Source organism: Ylistrum balloti, unplaced genomic scaffold (assembly GCF_031769215.1).
Source record: "Ylistrum balloti isolate Yb309-2 unplaced genomic scaffold, AGI_CSIRO_Ybal_v1 Utg370064, whole genome shotgun sequence".
Taxonomy (NCBI): Eukaryota; Metazoa; Mollusca; class Bivalvia; order Pectinida; family Pectinidae; genus Ylistrum; species Ylistrum balloti.
In genome coordinates, this window is record NW_026782110.1 from 812448 (window position 1) to 830617 (window position 18170).

Below are 18170 nucleotides of genomic sequence, written 5' to 3' on the forward strand. Positions count from 1 at the left end.
GACTAATTCAGACTAGGTAGTTGTACAGGTGTTTGCTTAAATCATATCCTTTTCACTTTTACACAAATATAGACAAGACTGGTAAATTATGATAACATAATACATATCATTCTGGCTAGACTACTTTTTTTTAAAATAACAGACATAAAAATATAAAAATTAAATTATTCATTACATGCATCAATATCAAAACTATCCTTTCAGAAGACATTTTGAGTAAATCTTAATTGCTTCATTAACCATTTCTTTTTTGTTAAGTAAATTACATTCATGTATACTTTAATCAGCATTGATTGTTGTCATGAAAGTGTCTTACACACCTGGTGCAGATGCAAGTATTGTACCAGGAAATTTGCATAAATTTTACGCAACAAATTTTGATTTAAAAATATTTGTTTGCATAATGTTAAACTGAATTTAAATCAGAGATGTAAATGGCATTTAAAACTGTATTTCAAAAGAAAATTGACGTTGGCAGATGTACATTATCAAGACAGTATCTACGTACGGTAAACCTTCAGTTAGTTTGAACAAAATCAATACAAAAAAGGTGTGGAATTATAGGAAATTATATCTGTGGAAATTATTAAGAGTTTGAATTATCAGGGTCAACATTGCCCAAAATCAGGAAAAAGGGTCTAGCAAGATAGAACACTACCAGTCAGTGATAGCAATTCCTGAGGGAAAAAATGTCGATTATAAAATAATTATGTTTTTAAACACTTATTGCACTGCAATATATGTTAATCAATTGTTCAGAAATTATAGGTTTCAGTTTGTTTTTCATCTCGTTGGATACCTTGACGAGGAAACAAACCCATGAAAAAGCACATTTCTGCTTGTGTATTGGTGGAAGATAGCATTAGCATATCAGTATGTGGAGTTTAAATTGAGACTTATTATGACTACGGATTAATGTTTGTTAAAATCTTTATTAATCTTTTAATTACTGAGATAGTGTTGTGATTATCTTATCAAAATGTGAAGTGAAACAAGGTTGTTCTTTGACAATACACATGCTGACATCCGTGGTCTGTATATATGTTTACTCTATATACCATTCACCTGTACTACAGAGTTGGGGCCTCAAGTTGTGTTAGCTGGTGTGCACACAATATTACAGCACGATGCGAAAGGAATCACTACATCAATGCTAATAAATTGAAATGTTTGTGTATAATTTGACGCTGTCAATTGCTTTACGATGATCATTTTCAGCGGGCTACCTACAGCATTTCATGTTGATGTGAATAGTGACCATGTCCAGCAATCACTGAGAGGCCAATGTTTTCAGTTGTGGTCTCGCAATATGTTCAAACAATTCGAAACAAGACAAGAAAGGGTTCAAAGTTCAAACTATCACTAGTTAGAAAATTATTGGGTTTTTTACATTAAAAAATCATGTGTTTGAACTACCCGTCTATTCGAACAAACCGGAGGTTTACCGTATCCTTTAGCCATATGATAAGCAACAGCTGTACCAGCACATAATGTTTTAATAAAATAATTTTTAAATGTTTCAGCAAATAAAGCAAAAGCATGTATATTGATATAATGAAGTTATTACATTCACTTGATCAAGTGCGTCACTAACTTAATCTTAATCCTAAATGCACTACATCTGAAATACATTATTTAACATGATGTTTCATGTTAGTAACCAACTTATGCTAATGAATGGACTGAACATATTTAAATTAACAAATGCATAAATGCACTGCTCATAGGAGAGTGAGAAATATCAGGTTTATATTTCTTGAAATTTTTTTTAAAAAGTGAGCTAACTTTGAATTGTCAAATTATCTTGTCTGGTTCTTAAGACACCAAATGGGGATCTTATCTATGCCAATTCTTAATTTTTGTGTCTGTGGCCAGTAAGAGATCTCCGTCTTACCATGAATCTGTTTATAGTCTGGTTAGCTAGTAGTACTTCAAGGTTTTTTTTAATTTAAAAGGGAAATTACATAACAATCCAAGTTTCTAGTCTGTTTATGGTAAAAGGAAACATACCATTCAAAATTTGTTTATATTATTTTATATTTAATCCAAATTCCCGAAAATTTACATAATTCACTTTCCTTTCCAAATCATTGATTTTCTTCCAAAAATGAGACAATAATGTTTTTATTTATCCCAAACCAATGAGTGAAAAAATCAAATGAATAAAAAAAGAAATATTAATGCGTGAATTTAGAGTGTCATCTAATGAACCTCCATTGATTACAAAAGTCTTGATCAGAATTTTACGTACATTCACTAAACTAGCTTGAATTATTTCAAAATCACAATATTCTTCACTAAAATTTATGGTGTTGATTCCCTCCTAATAAACAGACAACAGACCCATATAATTTCCTTGTTTGGCAACAGTCTATAGTCAAACTGTTACACCATTTGTAAAATTGCCTCAGACCAAACTTGGACAATATCCTTGAATGGAAGAATGATTTTGAAGAACTTACATTTCTCCTATAGGGCCCTACATTTCTGATGTCAGAACTTCCAAATCAGGACAGAATCAAGCCATTCCCACAAATGAAAGATTTAAAAATGTTTGATCTATTTCCCTTACAAGGTCTAGCCCCTCCTGCCCCAGGTAGCCAAAAACCCAATATTTATACAAAACTGATCCCCTTCACCCATGCATGCCTCAAACCAAATTGGGACAGAATCAAGTCATTCCCAAAAGATATTTTTGAGAATTTATTCCATTCCTCCTATTTGTCCTTGCCCCAGGGTCCCAGACCTATTTCAAAATCCGCCCAGTTGTTCATGACTAGTAGAAATTGGAAGAAAAAGTTGATGGACAGACAACATGCCATAGCATAAGCTCACTGGGTGCAAATAATAAAAATATACTATTGCACAGAGGCACCTGGGTAAGTAATCAGCTAATGTTGATACCCAATCAAAATACCTGTAGTTTAATTATTTCTCCAATCTCTCTCTTCCTTGAAATAAAATATTGCCTGTGTGGTGAATAGAGGCTGTCTAAAGTGATTGAAGGGATAAAATGCAATTTAATCATCACTGCACTGCAATGATCTGAATGTTCCAGGTGGTACTATTGATCTCTTTGAAAAATAAAAATTGAAAGCTTCCAACAAATCTGTGTAGAACCAATAGCTCTCTGCTACTGTTGGCATCCATACCATCTTGTTCTTTATTTGGGGAAAAAATGACAAAAATCACTTGATTTCTGATACAATATCATATCACTGAATTGATGGTTAAAATCACAGTATCAGGTGAGACAGTCACTACCGTGATTTGATCAACGAAAATTTTAAACCATCATTTCATCAATGTATCTGTTCACATAAAATTATTTGATTGGTCTAGAGCAGGATCCAGGAGAAAATCACTGACCAATCACAGGCCGATATGCTCCTTTGAAGATTACAAATGAGTGACACTCTGTGACCAGACTAGTCTTTTTTATCTTGTTCACCAGGTGTTGCACACAGAACTTTCGATTTTGTCATGAAATGTTCCAGAGGGTAACCCCTGGAATATTGAAGATGAACATCCAACATCTGAAGGAAAGGACATCAGGAGTACTGACAGTACTGCATCTCTTCTCAATTCTGATGATTGATCACAATATGAGAGACCTTGCCTAGAGGCTATAATCAATATGTATCTATAGACATGAAATACAGGATGGCTTCAGGTTTATGTAAGTAGCCATTCTAAATGTAGAACCATCCCACCAGCATGCTACAATCATACATGACATCCCAATAATGTCAGTTATTTGTAATCTATCAAAGTATGCTACAATCATACACGACATCACTATAATATATGTTGTTTGTAATCTATCAAAGTATGCTACAATCATACACGACATCACTATAATATCTGTTATTTGTAATCTATCAAAGTATGCTACAATCGTACACGACATCACTATAATATATGTTGTTTGTAATCTATCAAAGTATGCTACAATCATACACGACATCACTATAATATATGTTGTTTGTAATCTATCAAAGTATGCTACAATCATACACGACATCACTATAATGTCTGTTATTTGTAATATATCGAAGTATGCTACAATCATACACGACATCACTATAATATATGTTGTTTGTAATCTATCAAAGTATGCTACAATCGTACATGACATCACTATAATGTCTGTGTTGTTTGTAATCTATCAAAGTATGCTACAATCATACACGACATCACTATAATGTCTGTGTTATTTGTAATCTTTCAAAGTATGCTACAATCATACACGACATCACTATAATGTCTGTGTTATTTGTAATCTGTCAAAGTATGTTACAATTATCGATGACATCACTATAATGTCTGTGTTATTTGTAATTTATCAAAGTAAGTTAAAATTATCCATGACATCACTATAATGTCTGTTATTTGTAATCTGTCGAAGTAAGTTACAATTATCCATGACATCACTATAATATATGTTGTTTGTAATCTATCAAAGTATGCTACAATCATACACGACATCACTATAATGTCTGTGTTGTTTGTAATCTATCAAAGTATGCTACAATCATACACGACATCACTATAATGTCTGTGTTATTTGTAATCTATCAAAGTATGCTACAATTATCCTTGACATCCCAATAACGTCTGTTATTTGTAATCTATCAAAGTATGCTACAATTATCCTTGACATCCCAATAACGTCTGTTATTTGTAATCTGTTACAGTAAGTTACAATTATCCTTGACATCCCATTAACGTCCCAATTATTTGTAATCTATCAAAGTATGCTACAATCATACACGACATCACTATAATGTCTGTGTTGTTTGTAATCTATCAAAGTATGCTACAATCATACACGACATCCCAATAACGTCTGTTATTTGTAATCTGTTACAGTAAGTTACAATCATCCTTGACATCCCATTAACGTCCCAATTATCTGTAGAAGTATATGCAGTCTTTGTCGTCATACTTACATGTACGATTATAAGTTTTAATAGAAAAAAAACAACCAAACAAAAACAGATGAATTTTATGGAAACCATTTGCAGAAAACATTTTTGAAATTTGATTTGATGTGTAAAAAAACCAAGGGAATATGGCAGACATTTTGATATGTTTCCGACTCTCTAAAGCTATCCTCAACTCTAGGACTAGGAATTAAAGGGTATGTCTAAACCTGCTATTTTATATGTGTTTCTATCAATTTTATTTCAGAGAAATTTTTATTCAGTGTTGTCGTTAAAATTCAGCTGTCTGCAAAAGGAAGTCTTTTATTCATCAACTCTATTTCAGGAAATATATTAGATGATACTACAACAGTTAATCAGCTGTTTTTTATGATCAATTACACCTGTTTCAGATCACCAGTCAACTGGAAAGTAATAATACAGATTAATAATACTAATTCAAGCATACACCACTCCCTGGGTTATAAATATATCATGTGCACTGCCCTGGTTATATGAATATATAAATGTGTAAAGGAGTTTAAAAGTATACATTGCACCAAAAGTATATATATATTACACATACCACTTCCCCAGTTACTATAAATACTAGATTTGGAGGAGGACCTGACAAGGGTACATGTCGACCTCAATATAATCTTGGATCTCGATGCCCTGACATCACGTCTGACTGTATCAAATCAAATGAAAAAAAGAGAAAAAACAACATATCAAAGCTTCCTGTTAATATCAACATATGAACATGAATAATATATGTAAAAATTTGCAAGGTATCGTAAACATGTGGTAAATGTTGGAAATTACAAGAGAGATCAAACTGTCAGAGGGCCATTCATAACCTGTTACTTTATTTCTCAAGGATTCCCCAAGTCTTTCTGAAATGGACAATGTGTTGATGTTAAGTGTTCTGTTAGAAATCACAATGTATCAGGGCTCCAAGTTGCGAGTAAAAATTGATAACCTTTAGCCAACTGGAAAGTCGGAAAGTGCAGAAACTTCCCATGGGTCTGAAAAGAAAACAAAGCGGCACCACTTCGTCACTTCATGGCTGGGGGAATTTTCATGGCTGAAGTGTGACAGTGATGCCATGTTTTGTACAATATGTGAAAGTTGTCTGTCCATGGCAGGAAAGACAGATTTTGTATCCAGAAACAGAGTATTCAAAAGGGAAACGCTCATCTGGCATAGTAAGAGCAAACGACACAAAGACATACGTGATTCTGTAGTAGGCAGTAAGAAAAGAGGGAGCACTGTTCAGAAAAGCTTTGAACGGCAAGTCAACACCGCGACGAAAAAACGATGCAGGATATGCACGTTAAATCCTTAACAGCATAAAATGTGCTGAAATCATCTCCTGTATGATTATATTTATCAATGGTATGGTATCACTGGGGTTATTTGGGTGTTCGAATACACAGGTGTGAAGTTTTGGGTGGGGAATTGGACGTACACGACGTGTGACAGGTAGCATGTGAATTCCTTGGGGCAGGGCGGACCAATACAGGGTGTATAGTTTGTAGTGCCATTTGAGCTTTTGCAGCCATACAGTGCGCTCGTGGTTTATACAACCCCCACCCCCACTCCAGATCGTTTATAATACATTAGCTAATGTGGGGGTAACAGTGTATTGATGATTTGGTTTTGATGTTCTTTCAGATTTATAGCAATGGACAAAGGCAACTCGATCAGGTGTCCGATAATATACTCCTTTGGAAGCATGGAACGGTCACGACGCAGATTGTCATATTTCTTGCACTTTAACCACATTAAAGCGCAAGATGCAGTGAGCTGTATTCTATATGACAGTGTTGAGTTTTAATTGATAAATGATTTATGTTCGTTTGAACTGGTGAATTAGAACATAAATGAAGTTATGAAAGAAAATTTGTCAGCTAAAATAAATTTTTTTAGTGGTTCTGTGAGAGGGAAAGCACAGAAAATTTACCAAGAAGCGGGCGGCCCAGACAATCGTCCGACAAGTGTAATCATTCGGATTGATAGAAACAATAGAAGAGGAACTACAATGATGTGTCTACACTTTGTAATAATGACACAATTAGTTAATTTGTCATGAAGAACTGTCAAAATAATTTTTTTTTTCATTTGAACATCAAGGAGAGCTGTTTCAAAGAAAATTACCATTTCACCTGTTAACAGGGAATAATGGCTTCATGTTGGACAAAACTAAACTGGACAGTTGCAAATGATTGGTCAGATATCATATTTAGTGGTAAGACAAAATTAGAAATTGGTACTGACAGAAAAGTGTATGTTTGGAAGAAAAAAAGTGAGTGGTTACGTCCCGAATGTGTGGGGGGGTTGTGCCCTTCACTGCCCAAAATTTTTGTTTCTGGGCATTGACAAGAAGATAACACACCCTGTCATTTCTTGACGAGAGCTAACAAATTGAAAACTGTAAATTATTTCAAAACCTTGCATTGGGTGGCTCTTAATGTGATTAAAATGTGTAACAAAATACAAGGACCTAACACCCGAAATGTTTGTGAGAGGTACAAAACAGAACAGGTCTTATCCCAAGTTATAAATGATACCTTGTCAAGAATGTATACAATTCACTGCCAGCAAAATTACAAAGTGTAATGAGAGCAAGGGTCAGATCACAAAGTATTGAAAATTTCACGGAATCACCTTTTTGTTTTGTTATATTCCACTTTTACATATCCCTTCCCTCATGAGTTTTTCTCTGACACAAAAATGGTGTCGCTAAAATGAGCCAACACTTAAAACCAGTGGCTGTATTGTGATTAACCGAATGTTACATTCAATCAATTTTCTTGAAGAGCCTGACCCACTCCGTTATAGATATTTTTTCATATTTTATGGAAATATTGTTGTATACTAATAGATAATATATAAATAAAGACTTGTATAAAGTTTCGAACTTGAAATTGAAAGGGTATCAGAGATAGCGGTGCCGGAATTAGTCTCATTAATCAATATATGAATATTGATGAGGAAAAGTCACATGATGCGTTCAGACGCGGTCAGAACCAAAACAAAAATAGAGGAAGAGGTTAGCAATACATCCATGTGACATCTCTTGTAAAAAGATTTTACCGATAAATGCAATCAATACTCTATATATCCTGTATAGAAATCATCTAACGTATGTATTGATCACATCTTTCAACGGTTAGATATGACACAAAAACCTGCAGATTACGAGAAAAAAACTACGATTAATTGCAAAGAGGCCCTCAAATGGGGGCTACAATACAGTAATGAACATATAGAACATTGTGAAATGGATCTATCTAAATCGAATATTCGATGGCAAGAGTATTTATGAATATGATTTTAGAGTGATACTACACGAGAGAGCCAAACAGAGAGCGATACAGAGTATGAACCAACCATCTTCCTTCTTTTTGCCTCTGAGTCCGCCAAAACACGCTTTCTTCCCCGCTTCCCTCGCACGCTTTCTGCCATGTTGGAAGACAGCAGATTTATTTACAGTTCTTTGTGCATGCATCAAAGGGCAGGACTTCCCGAATAATTATAAATTTTAAAACTATTATGTTAGATTGGTAGCAATTTACTTTAAAATTGCAGTATTACAGGGTTAGACAGAATTGTTGCTACCCGAGAAAAATAGAAAATCATGAATTTTTTATATAAAATAATACCGGTTGGGGCACTTCAATAGTGGGTCTGGCTCTTTAAATGAAAAAAAAATGATAAATACATTTTTTCAAAGATCTCATGAGAGTCATGTGAAAAGAAGGTTACAAAATCAGGGTCAAGTGGAAGTAATAGTCACCATTTCGATTGAAAACAATTCATAAATGAATTATCAACTACATTTGTACGACAGTGGAATTATGTCAAAATGCGCCCCTCCCCGCGTCAAAGTGTAAACACATATACACACCTCCTCGCATTTGTAAAATTAAACGGGCCGAGCGGTAACACGCAGCAATACGGGAGACCAAGTCTACTATTCCGCCTATTGTAAGGTAGGAGTATTTTTTTTCAAACAACCAACATTTCAGATTCTGCAATAATACACTCTTAGTTGACTGCACCGGCCAGTGTCATGACAATGCAATGCATCGACAGATAACATGGGGTCAGCAAATCTATATTGTAATCAAAATTGCAATTAATGAAAATAAACGAAGATCGTCATTTTTCATTGATCTCGAATACCTATTTTGAATAAAGTCATAACATATCCTATATTTAATATTTACCTTCCGCCATGCTTGTCGGCAATACCTTTCTTTGAAAATGGCGCTGTTTGAATCAAACGCGACGTTTGATTGGTTAATGGTATATTAAACCTCCCAGAGTTCCGTACCAAAACAGGAAATTGCACGCGGTGAGAAATGTCAAGGCCATTAACCACAGACAGCAAATCGGTGTTTGAGTCACGTAGGCTGGAATTTAACTTCGGTGAATAAGTAAACTGTTATTGTCAGCGTGCATTTTAATGCATGTTGTGTTCATGCATTATTGTAGGTTGCATATGTAAAACTAAATTTTGCATTGCACTCGTTAGGAAAGACACACTCGTAACTTTACAAACAGCTGACGGATGAGACATTGTCAACTCTGACGCTGTGTCCAATTTCGTAACAAGTTGCGGACACAGATTGGACACCTGACCGTGAACACGTAGTGTGATACGCAATTATACCGACGCAGTATTAGGTAAGTAGGATGCTTACCGATGATATGTTGGAATCAAACTTCTGTGTTGTAGTTAAGTGTAACCTTGAAATGCATCTTAATTAATTGAAGGTTGCATGATACATGAGCAGTTTCTTTCGTCTGTGAAATAACACTGCAGTAAATGTTGGTTAAACTGTTGAAGGCGAAATGAACGCAACAGTCATGTTGTATATGTATATCAGAAGGGCCACATCCTTTACTTGTAACTTATTCCCTATATACATCCTCTCCCCATATACCGGCGTAGACTTCGGTCAGCTACAGGTCTATAGTATTCATCTAAAATCAACGAAAATCTATTGCATCAACGTCTTCTGTTTTGCTGACTGACAAATAGTTTCAAGATGTCTTTCATTCTAGGGATAAGATTGAAGTACATGTACATGTAAGAGGTACGCATCAACGAAGAATTAACATGTTTAAACGTGTTGAATAACAAAAGAAAGAAAAACGCGGATAAATATTTTCAAATGTATACTGTCTGTCCCATTTCAGAGCGACATGTAAGTCAAAGATATCATCACATAGAGGCAAAAAAAAAAAAATGCAATTGAAATGACCAGGGCAATAATAAGAGTTGATTATAATTGGTGAATGAGAAATAGTTTGATATTTTATTATTGGAACATCAGTAGTCGCTAAATTGAAATAATCTGGATGTTTCAAATACACATGTCAATCACAAGTATTTCTTCTTCCTTAAAGAAATGAACACAGGTCAATCATCACTAAATGGAAGGTTACTTTTCAGATCTTATATAATCTTTAATTGATCTCAATATCCATCTAGCATGAGAGCAGATGCTCTTTCTCAAATCCCTTCACCTAACACTGCTCTATCTGTCTGTTAGTCCATCTGTCAGTTCATCCATCCATCATAATTTTGTCTGAAGCATAACACCAAAGCTATAGGAGATGTCATCATGAAACTTTATAGGTAGATCTGAACAAGGAGAAGTGCAGTACACAAGAACCATCACTCTCTTTTGCAGAATTATAGGAGTTTTTGCCTTTGTTATTTTTCATACTTTTAATTTTGTCTTGAGCATTAAATTAAAATTATGAACAGTATCAACATGAAACTTCACAGGTAGATAAATCTAATAAAGAAGGGCAGTGAACAAGAATCATAGCTCTCTTATTTCCCTTTGTTTGTTTGTTTTTTTTTCATTCTTAAATTTTGTCGCAGTCGAGGAGCATAACCAGTCTCTCACAGCCCTTGGTGTATTGATTGCGGTCAATCAGCTGTGACCAAGAAAATAATAATATTTGAATAAATAGTCAGAACTCTGTAGACTAAATAAATCCCTCACCAAAATTTGCTTGTAATCTGCACAAGAGCAGCATTATCTTATTTATTGCTTTGATACAGCCATGATATTGTTTAGTGTCAGTCACCCTGAAATTCAATTTGATTCTGGAGCCATGTGCATTTCAACATGCAACCATTCTACTCATCACATTTGAAACTAGCCATTAGGTTTTGAAAGGGAGGTACAGAGTACTATGTAAGTTATTGACATCAGCATATTGCCAACATGAACTTTAATAGGATTCATTTTTTTTTAACAAGAGCAAATCATTGCTTGTGAGCTTTCATTACAAACAAACTAACTTACTGCTCATGTGCAAACATTGATATGCTCACATTGCAAACATTTTTTTTTTTTTTGCATTTTTGACCATGGCATTCATTTTAGGAATGTTGATCCAAAACGATTAAGTCTATGTTGATTGTAATGATAATGCATGCACATATTCAGTATGTAAACTTGTACACAGTTATCTTAGTGGTATAAGTTTAACGAACACTGATTGGAAATTTTACAGAATTCACTCACAATTACTACATGAATGATTGGATCTGCATGTCTCATTATACAATGTTGTATTAAAAAAGTGATTTCAAGACATCAGTTAGATATTTCATACAATGCAAAGAAAAATACAGACATCGGTTAGATATTTCAAATAATGCAAGGAAATTTCAAGACATCGGTTAGATATTTCAAACAATGCAAGGAAATATCAAGACAGCAGATAGAGATGGGCAAACATTGAAATCTTTGCACGAGGATAAAGAGGACTAATAAAAACTTGCAGATATTTTAACCTTTGGCATAGATTTCCTCAATGGAAAAAGTAAGCTATCTTTTGCATTAGTTGAACAAGAAAACAAACAGGAGTTGATTTGCAATTTTATTAACCTGATATCTTATAACAAAATTATTTTTAGCACAAAATATAAAGTATGTAATGTATGTTATGTATGTTAGCGTGATTCATAGGTGATTAGTTTCTCAATTATTTCATCATTACTGAACATATTTGATGATTTTTGTTGTCCTATCACAGACGGCATATGTGTAAAAAGCATTAAAACAAGGATGTCCTGCGCCGTTTACTGATCCAAATAAATAGAATGTATGTCCACCACTGGCTTCAGTCACTGCTCTTACTCTCCTCGACATTGTCCCCATCAAGGTGTTTATTGTCCTTTGAGGGATTTTATTCCACTCCTGAATAAGGACCTGCATGAGTTGAGGGACGTTAAATGGGGCGTTGACACAATTCCTAACCCTACTGTGCACACTGTGCAAAACTGTTTTTGACACTGATTATTTCCAGACCCTCAGGTGATAACACTATTGTTCCACTGTAATACATAGACTGTATTCACTATTTTACATGTATTATTTTACCGGAGGGAAACTGCATTTTTATGGCATTTACTGCGTTATAAATTTAGACAGACAATTGATATCCTTGTCAAAGTTGAGAGAGAGATTCATTTACAGGCATATATTTATTTATATGTGAAATCAATGAATATGTTGTATTTGAATGTCCTTTCTGTTAAAAATTGGTATAATATTGATTGTTTGATCACAATAAAATAAATTTACATCAGGATAGTTGATCTATGACTTGTACACGGAACACATGTTACAGAGGCTGTGGACTTGGCAAAAATAACAAATTGAATAATGATCTGAATCTGTTTAGATTTATTTGGTTACCAATTGATGAAATGAATATTACTTTCACTTTACAACCAGGATTCAGTCAGACGTTGAAAGGGTTACCAGTTATACAAGGCGTTTTCTCTCCTCAATAAGAACCTTGATGCTTTGATCCTGGTCACCCAGTCGGATTTATATAAGTAGATAGAACTTTTGCCTATTTGTTACAGGTATATTCCTACTTTGTGGATTATTATTGCTCCCAGATCAAAAGAACGGGGACACTTAGTTTTTGTGCTGTCTGTTTGTCTGTTGACGACTTTAACCTTGCCCATAACTATTGCACTGTAAAAGGTAGGACTTTCATATTTTGCATGTGTGTTCCTTGTGACAAGACCTTTGTGGCGGTACCAAAAATTTTTACCATATGACCTTGATCGTGACATTTGACCTACAGATGAATATTTTTAACATTGGCCAGAACTTTGGCACCATAAGAGGTTTAATATATTTAGACACGGAAAAGCCAATGAAATTTCACCCGACTTTTTGACTGTCACTACATCATGTGCATTGATATGAGCAATGTAACATGGATTTCTGAAATTATACACAAAAGCAGCATTTCTGTTTTGAAACATGTTTGAGACTGAAGCGATAAGTAAGTGTGGTGATTACTGTATAATCTCTTTATTTTCAGGTTAGTCACCATGGCCGGGTCAAGACTTGTGAATGTGATCAATCTAGGACGGATGGGATTCATGTCTGCATACAGTGTCCAGAAGAACTTTGTGCGTCAGATGTTGGATGCGGTAGCCAGTGGCCAGAAGGTCTTTGGCCAGAATGTCCTCCTTCTTGCCGAACACAACCCAGTTTATACCATTGGTCTGCGTGACCACACGTATACTGATAGCATGGCTAGTCAGCTCCGCTCCAAAGGGGCCGAGTTCTACAAGACTGACCGCGGCGGTCTAATAACATTCCATGGCCCTGGACAGTTAGTTGTTTACCCTATCCTCAACCTTAACGAGTTTGAACCAAGTATGCGCTGGTATGTTGGTGCGCTTGAAAAAACTATGATTAAAACATGCAAGCATTTTGATCTGGAGGCCACAACCACAGACAACGTTGGTGTGTGGATAGAAGACAGGAAAATTGGGGCAATTGGTAAGTTAGATAGGAAAAGTAAATTGAGACGATAGGTATTTAGTAGGTATAAGGAAGGGCAGTAAATTTGTAAGATAAAGGGTAAGAAAATTGGGGCAATAAGTAAGTATGATAGAGGATGGGTACTTTGGGTACCGGGTAAGTAAGATAGAATGCAGGTAAATTGTGGAAATTTTTAATTTATGATCAAACCATACAGAATATGAAATATTCCTTCTTGACATTTTTACTCGTTATTGCTATTCATATATCATGAATATTTCCAGATCATTAGGAAAGGGTGTTTCTTCCACCCCACAGTAGTTGGAAATTGAATGACTAATTATAATGTATTCTCTCTGATGGCAGGTGTTAATTTTTTTTGTCAAATGGCAGGTGTTGAGTCTAACGTTTTTTTTTCTCTCTATACGGTAGGTGTCCATGGTAGCAGATTTGTGACCCACCACGGTATCGCTCTTAATTGTAACACTGACCTCACCTGGTTTAAACACATTGTTCCTTGTGGCATTGAGGGTAAAGAAGTGACATCACTCTCCAAGGAGCTACAGCAGCCTGTACTCATTAAGGACACTATCAGTGCCTTCCTTCAGTCATTTGAGCGCGAGTTTCAGTGTTCATTCAGCTTTGCTTACATGGAAGACTCAGACTTGGATCTTATAACTAAAGAACATTTTGTCCACCAGAAGAAAAAGGTGGCCATGCGTCCGCAGTGGTGAAGTGTATGTATTTTGTGTGCCTGTTGTGTGTATGAGAATCTCAGAAGACTAGCAATATGTACATTTTACAGACAGAATGTTGATGAAGTGTTTTATTGAGAGGTATATTCTCTGTAAATCCTTAGTAAAAGGATTTTTGTGCTTTGTACAGATGGTCTTTAAGAAGTACGCTCTTTGAATGGTTTTTCCATGTGAATTATATGATCATGGGTCTTTGGGCGACTTCATGTTGAAAGACATATTTAATAAAAAGTTGCTATAATGATAAAAGTACTGTAAAATTATTTATTTTTGTGAGGCTTAATTTTCATGGGTTTTTTTTACAAAAAAGCATTTTCATTGCTCACTTAAACCACTAGTGCTAAAATTTCATGTCAGTGGTCTATTCATAATTTTGTGGGTTATGAGATTCCCAGAAAATAAATGAAAATTAAAATCTCATGATAATAAGTGGTTTTACAGTATGTTTATAGTTGGTACTCTTGAATTGAGATTTGTAGTCTCCAGAGGTATGTTTACATGTTTTCTAAACAGGTTAACCTTTATCGGAGATGCAATACTAATCGTTTACATCCTATATTCAGTAAGTAACAATAGTCACTAGAAAGATGCCTATTTTGTATTTTATTAATTGTGGTTTGTTGCAGAAATATTTGATTGGTTTAAAAAAAAAATTGATAAGCGGTTCTTCTCTTGAAACAATTACTTCTAATATTTGTCACATTTAGTGATATTACACGCATACTCTTCACATTCACCAAAGATTTCATTTTACCTCGGGAGAAAAAAGAAAATCTTTGCTCAGCGTTAAATTCACTTCAAATACAAAAACTTAGGTTAGCTTCCCATTTATTTCCATCCTGTTTCAAAGTGGGCAAAAGTGCTAAAAAAAATTGGCGTAAGTTCCCATTAACAGGACAATAATTGTGTCCACATGGTTGTAGACTTGGTACTTTGATAATGACAGAGAATGTTGAACTTCTGTGTTCATTCAGCCTAGAGATACAAAAATCTTTAAAATTTTTTGGCATGGTGTGCTAAAGGTCAGGGTCAGAGTTGCAAAAGATGAATGCTGGTTTGCACCCCAGGATGCTTAGGTAAGAACGCTGGGTCACAAAAGTTCAAATCTGGTGTTTAATGGATTACTAAAAATAGATTTTAAGATGCATGTTGTTAATTTGTTGAGAATCAGATTATACAGAAAGGTGAATTAAGGTGTGACCTGATGATGCTTGAGTTAAGAGATGCTGAAATTGTGATAATTCAATTTCTCTGTTGAACATACAATTTTCTAATGGAAAAGATTTGTTTTGAATTATTCTCTAGTAAGCTTAGCAATTTTAAACTGATACTAGTTGCATCATCACTCTTAATGTGATAGTTATAGATGTTTTGCCTTCTCGGGTACTTTTGGTGCATGTAATTGTGTGATATACAGTACATGGTTAAATTTTAGAAACCATTTAGCTACATTCATGGATACTGCCAAGTATAAATATTCCATGAACTACTGTTAGCTAAGTGAAATATCACTGCCATAATACAACAACTCTCCATATTGTTATTTCATATTTCTTAAACAGGTCCTTATTCTTTCACCCTGGACAGTTGTATCAACACTTGTTTACTGGTGTGAAATGACCTTGTTTCACTCTTAAGAGTTAGGACAAGGACTCACCTTCCATGTCTGTGACATCACAACATGCAACATGCAAAGCATTGGAACGACAAAGACACAAATGTAAGAAGGCCAGCAGAGAGAAGGAAAACATTTTTGTTCAATTGTTTGGGAAATAATTAAGATATTTACCTGTGTGGAGGTAAGAGAGCAGATCTTAATCTGAGGGGAAATATGTTTGAGGAAACATGTTGCTTGTCGAGTCTTTGCAATTTAATCACCTTTCCCAAGGGGTTGAGATCCCTCTCTCTCACCAACAACAGAGTGAATGGTTATATTTAGCCCACTATCGTCAGATATAGGATTTCCTTGTTTTAAGATGAATGACAGGAATAGAGAAAAAAGGAAAAGGGGAGAATAGATTTGTCTTGCATAGGACCAATAAAAATGTTTCAGTAGTGGAAGCTAAGATCTCTCTAGGATGTCTTGTTCTCGTACCCTTCTGGCCTCATTTGATAGAATGTTTGTGTTTTTGTTGTCCCAGTCATTAGCATCGTTAATGAGCTGTCATAGACGTGGAAGGGTCATTGAATTTTAGACATGCATTGTTACTTTGATATCATATCATTGTCCTGACTGGGGAATCCCCTGTCATATCATTGTCCTGACTGGGGAATCCCCTGTCATATCATTGTCCTGACTGGGGAATTCCCTGTCATATAATTGTCCTGACTGGGGAATTCCCTGTCATATCATTGTCCTGACTGGGGAATTCCCTGTCATATCATTGTCCTGACTGGGGAATACCCTGTCATATATTTGTCTTGACTGGGGAATCCCCTGTCTCAACCCAAGTGTGAGATAAGAAATCTCACACCAATGAAAAGGAAGGATATTCCTGTCCAGGGTAAGAGAAAGGAGGATCTCAACCTTCATGGGAAAGATCAACGAGTTTCAAAATTTGACAAGAATCATGTTTTAACAGCTTGATGATTAATCTTCCCCATCATGTTGTCATGTTTTATCCACCCCCTCCCCCCCACCACCACCATCCCACCTCACCCCTCCCACCCCACCCCGCCCAACCCCTCACCAAGGGAGTGGTAGATCCTATTAGTAGTCCCTCCATCAAATAACAGTACTATTGTGCTATCAATAAGAGATTTTTTTTCTCCCAATTGAAGTCTTTTCCAGAAATTTTCTAGTTTCTTTACATTACATTGCATTCATACAATGTTTCTCTTCTTTGAATATCATTCATTAATGAACAAATGTTAAGATAATTTAAACATGGATGTCCCACACCCACAGAGAACAATGAAGTAAATACATGTATGTATAAACAGGAACTGATTGTTTTGATCCATGCCACTATCTGGTGCGAAATGAAATTATTTTGGTAGATCGGCTGATGTTCCTTATATTTTAGTATAATTGAGAAGTATGGAAGACAATTTATTTAAACTCAATTTTGGTAGTACATACACATTTCCTTTAAGAATTGGTATATTTTGTGTAATATGTTCTTGCAGATTATCAGAACTTTGCTGTGGTCACAGAAACGTTAGTTCTTCTATCACAAAAATGCATGCGATAATATGAAATAGTAATAAAAAAAATACATTAAACATATTCATGTGGAGTTTTCTGTTTAAAACCAACCTATTTTGAAATTGTGCTGGAGTTATCTCCCTTCAAATATAAAATCTGGGGTAAACTATTTAGCCTTACATGAACATATGGTGATGTTTTTCAAATTGCCTTTAAAGGATTCCTGTTATTAGTCCACTACTATTAAATGTTCTTGTTATCCCTATTTCTTGCGAGGGACTGGGTAAATTTTTTTCCAGTTCAATATGGTTCATCTTGGTCTTGGACTGATAAGAAAAAAACAAAATGCCTGACAGGCAGTTGTCTTGGGATTTTGTCTATGACAATTTCTTATCACTATTTCATTAAGAATACTGAAGAGATTTTTCTAAAATTTCATCAGTATGTTCCCTTTAGTCCCTAGATGTGCCCTTTTAATTTCGGGACTGAACAGAAAAACAAAATGGTAGACGGG

At 35.0% G+C, this 18170-nt stretch overlaps 2 protein-coding genes across 3 annotated transcripts in view; one reads left to right on the forward strand and one right to left on the reverse strand.

The window, feature by feature from the left end:
• Positions 1–12112, reverse strand: part of LOC132549554 (protein ECT2-like) — a 32015-nt gene extending 19903 nt beyond the window's left edge. Inside the window, exons 1-3 of the mRNA XM_060213492.1 lie at positions 12101–12112; positions 9161–9203; positions 5512–5616 (exon numbers count right to left, since the gene is read on the reverse strand). Of these exons, the coding sequence (XP_060069475.1) occupies positions 5512–5616; positions 9161–9203; positions 12101–12112 (160 nt within the window). The remainder of the gene's footprint in view (positions 1–5511; positions 5617–9160; positions 9204–12100) is intronic.
• On the forward strand, positions 9322–17735 carry LOC132549522 (putative lipoyltransferase 2, mitochondrial). Of its 2 annotated transcripts, none has more exons than XM_060213462.1 (3): positions 9322–9620; positions 13305–13771; positions 14186–17735. In XM_060213462.1, the coding sequence occupies exons 2-3, from the start codon at positions 13315–13317 to the stop codon at positions 14485–14487; spliced, it is 759 nt and encodes a 252-aa protein (XP_060069445.1). In that variant the 5' UTR covers positions 9322–9620; positions 13305–13314; the 3' UTR covers positions 14488–17735. The 2 variants fall into 2 exon arrangements, with proteins under 2 accessions (XP_060069445.1, XP_060069446.1); XM_060213463.1 differs by lacking the exon at positions 9322–9620 and adding an exon at positions 12835–12958.
• Positions 17736–18170: the final 435 nt, after the last annotated feature.

Coding starts and splice junctions, on each gene's coding strand:
- LOC132549522 (XM_060213462.1), top strand. CDS start 13,315: ATGGCCGGGTCAAGACTTGTGAATGTGATCAATCTAGGACGGATGGGA. Junction 13,772..14,185: donor CAGGAAAATTGGGGCAATTG/GTAAGTTAGATA, acceptor TCTATACGGTAG/GTGTCCATGGTAGCAGATTT.